General features: G+C 46.8%; 1 protein-coding gene across 1 annotated transcript in view; it reads left to right on the top strand.

Moving 5' to 3' along the window:
• chrm3a (cholinergic receptor, muscarinic 3a) overlaps positions 1–2,060 on the top strand; it is a 77,264-nt gene extending 75,204 nt beyond the window's left edge. The window contains 1 exon segment of the mRNA XM_020598272.1: positions 1–2,060. This exon segment is cut by the window's left edge and continues 78 nt beyond it. Coding sequence (XP_020453928.1) covers positions 1–1,541 — 1,541 coding nt within the window. The 3' untranslated portion in view covers positions 1,542–2,060.
• The last annotated feature ends 884 nt before the right edge of the window (positions 2,061–2,944 follow it).

Here is a 2,944-nt window from a genome sequence, read left to right as displayed (position 1 = left end):
CCATGAACCTGTACACAGCTTATCTTGTGATGGGCCAGTGGGCCATGGGTAACTGGGCCTGTGACCTGTGGCTGACTATTGACTATGTGGCCAGCAATGCATCAGTTATGAACCTACTGGTCATCAGCTTTGACCGCTACTTTTCAATCACCAGGCCTTTGACCTACCGAGCCAAACGGACCACAAAACGAGCTGGGTTCATGATCGGCTTTGCCTGGTTTGTTTCTCTTGTGCTTTGGGCCCCAGCCATTCTTCTGTGGCAGTATTTTGAGGGTAAAAGGACAGTACCCTCAGAAGAGTGCTACATTCAGTTCCTGACAGAGCCCGCTATAACCTTCTGCACAGCAATGGCGGCTTTTTATCTGCCTGTGACAATAATGAGTGTTCTTTACTGGCGCATTTACAAGGAAACCCAGAATCGTTCAAAAGAATTAGCTGAATTGCAGGGTTCAGGAGGCTGTGGTGGGATGGGACGAAGACATGGGAATGGTCGAGCCGAGAGAGCTCGTTTTCTCCATCAGACCGGAAGTTCTAAAAGTTGCAGCAGCTATGAGCTGAGCAGGTTGTCCAAGAGAAGGAGCACATATCAGGGGCTGTTTGGCCGCTTCCACCGGTGGTCTGGGGTTCGTTCTTGGAGACCTGGTAGTATTAGGCAAGGGGATGGTGATCCAGACCAGAGCAGCAGCGACAGCTGGAACACCAATGATGCTGCAGTCTCGTTGGACCACTCTGGGTCTTCAGAGGATGAGGATTGTGGGGCCAAGGAGATGATTTCCCAGAGTCATGCTATTTTCTCCATTGTTCTCAGCCTGCCTGGTATAAGGGCTGCTGTCAACTCCCAACTCACATCATGTGAGGATCTGGGTGAAGCCTCAGAAGAGGACCCCCTCAGGGGAGCAGAGTATAACCGAGACGGTCTCTCAACAGTCACCACCAACACAACTGCCGCCGCTATTCCCGATGGGGCAAACAGTTTAGAAAATAGCTTCCACCGCTTATGTTCACGCAAGTTTCAGTCAGTACCTACCATACAGGCTAACTCTAACCAAGGGTCTCTGGAGGGTCCCCCAACAGCTGTTACCACTGCCCCTGACAGTACCACCAGCATAGCCACCAAGCCCCCCTCTGTCTCAATGTCTTTGAAAGAGGCAGCTATGGCAAAGCGTTTTGCAGCCCGAGCTCGGACTCAAATCACCAAGAGGAAGCGCATGTCATTAGTGAAGGAAAAGAAGGCAGCTAAAACTCTCAGTGCCATCCTCTTTGCTTTCATCATCACATGGACACCTTATAACATCATGGTGCTGATCAATGCCTTCTGTAACGGTTGCATCCCAAAGACTTTGTGGGACGTAGGATACTGGCTGTGCTACGTTAACAGCACAGTCAACCCCATGTGTTATGCCCTCTGCAACAAGACTTTCCGTACAACCTTTAAGATGATACTGCTTTGCCAGTGGGACCAGAAAAAACGGAGGAAGCAGCAGTTCCTGCAGAGAGATTCAGTGGTCTTTCACAGGAAGATTCCTGGAGAGTCCACGTAAAGGACAGGATGTTTGGATGGTTGATAACAGAATCAGAAGATTTAACATAATACAAGGAAAAGGAAGAAGCATCTGTATAGTTATTTCTGTGGAGTTTCTTTCCTTAGAGATCCTTAATGTGTTTCTCTGCTGATATATCAAACACAGAAATCCTTTGTGATGGTCTTGAGATGTGTGTTTGTGTTGGTACGTCCATTTCACAAAGCTGTGTGAATGCATGAAGGGTTGGACGATATTTGAGGTCCAGATATGAAAGGTTTCCTTCTGTCCTTGAAGAACACTTTAACCTATTCATGCTAAAATAGGTGAAAGAAAAGGGACTGGAAAACAATAGAAAAGGGCTTGAAAATGCATTGCAGGAGAATTACTGAAGTGCAATTGACACAAGGGGAAAGGAATTCACAGTTCTTGTTATTTCTCTGTTTGGGTAGACAGATCTGTAATGTGTAGAGTGGTTTTGCATTTCAAACAAAACTACAGTGGGTACGGAAAGTACTCAGACCCCCTTAAATTTTTCACTCTTTGTTATATTGCAGCCATATGCTAAAATCATTTAAGTTCATTTTTTCCTCATTAATGTACACACAGCACCCCATATTGACAGAAAAACACAATGTTTGACATTTTTGCAGATTTATTAAAAAAGAAAAACTGAAATATCACATGGTCATAAGTATTCAGACCCTTTGCTCAGTATTTAGTAGAAGCACCTTTTGAGCTAATACAGCCATGAGTCTTTTTGGGAATGATGCAACAAGTTTTTCACACCTGCATTTGGGGATCCTCTGCCATTCCTCCTTGCAGATCCTCTCCAGTGCTGTCAGGTTGGATGGTAAACGTTGGTGGACAGCCATTTTCAGGTCTCTCCAGAGATGCTCAATTGGGTTTAAGTCAGGGCTCTGGCTGGGCCATTCAAGAACAGTCACAGAGTTGTTGTAAAGCCACTCCTTCGTTATTTTAGCTGTGTGCTTAGGGTCATTGTCTTGTTGGAAGGTGAACCTTCGGCCCAGTCTGAGGTCCTGAGCACTCTGGAGAAGGTTTTCGTCCAGGATATCCCTGTACTTGGCCGCATTCACCCTTCCCTCCATTGCAACCAGTCGTCCTGTCCCTGCAGCTGAAAAACACCCCCATAGCATGATGCTGCCACCACCATGCTTCACTGCTGGGACTGTATTGGACAGGTGATGAGCAGTGCCTGGTTTTCTCCACACATACCGCTTAGAATTAAGGCCAAAAAGTTCTATCTTGGTCTCATCAGACCAGAGAATCTTATTTCTCACCATCTTGGAGTCCTTCAGGTGTTTTTTAGCAAACTCCATGCAGACTTTCATGGGTCTTGCACTGAGGAGAGGCTTCCGTCGGGCCACTCTGCCATAAAGCCCCGACTGGTGGAGGGCTGCAGT

The sequence above is a fragment of the Monopterus albus genome, unplaced genomic scaffold, assembly GCF_001952655.1.
Source record: "Monopterus albus unplaced genomic scaffold, M_albus_1.0 scaffold3.1, whole genome shotgun sequence".
NCBI lineage: Eukaryota > Metazoa > Chordata > Actinopteri > Synbranchiformes > Synbranchidae > Monopterus > Monopterus albus.
Note: the sequence above shows the minus strand (reverse complement) of the source record. Positions and strands in the feature narration are given on the sequence as shown.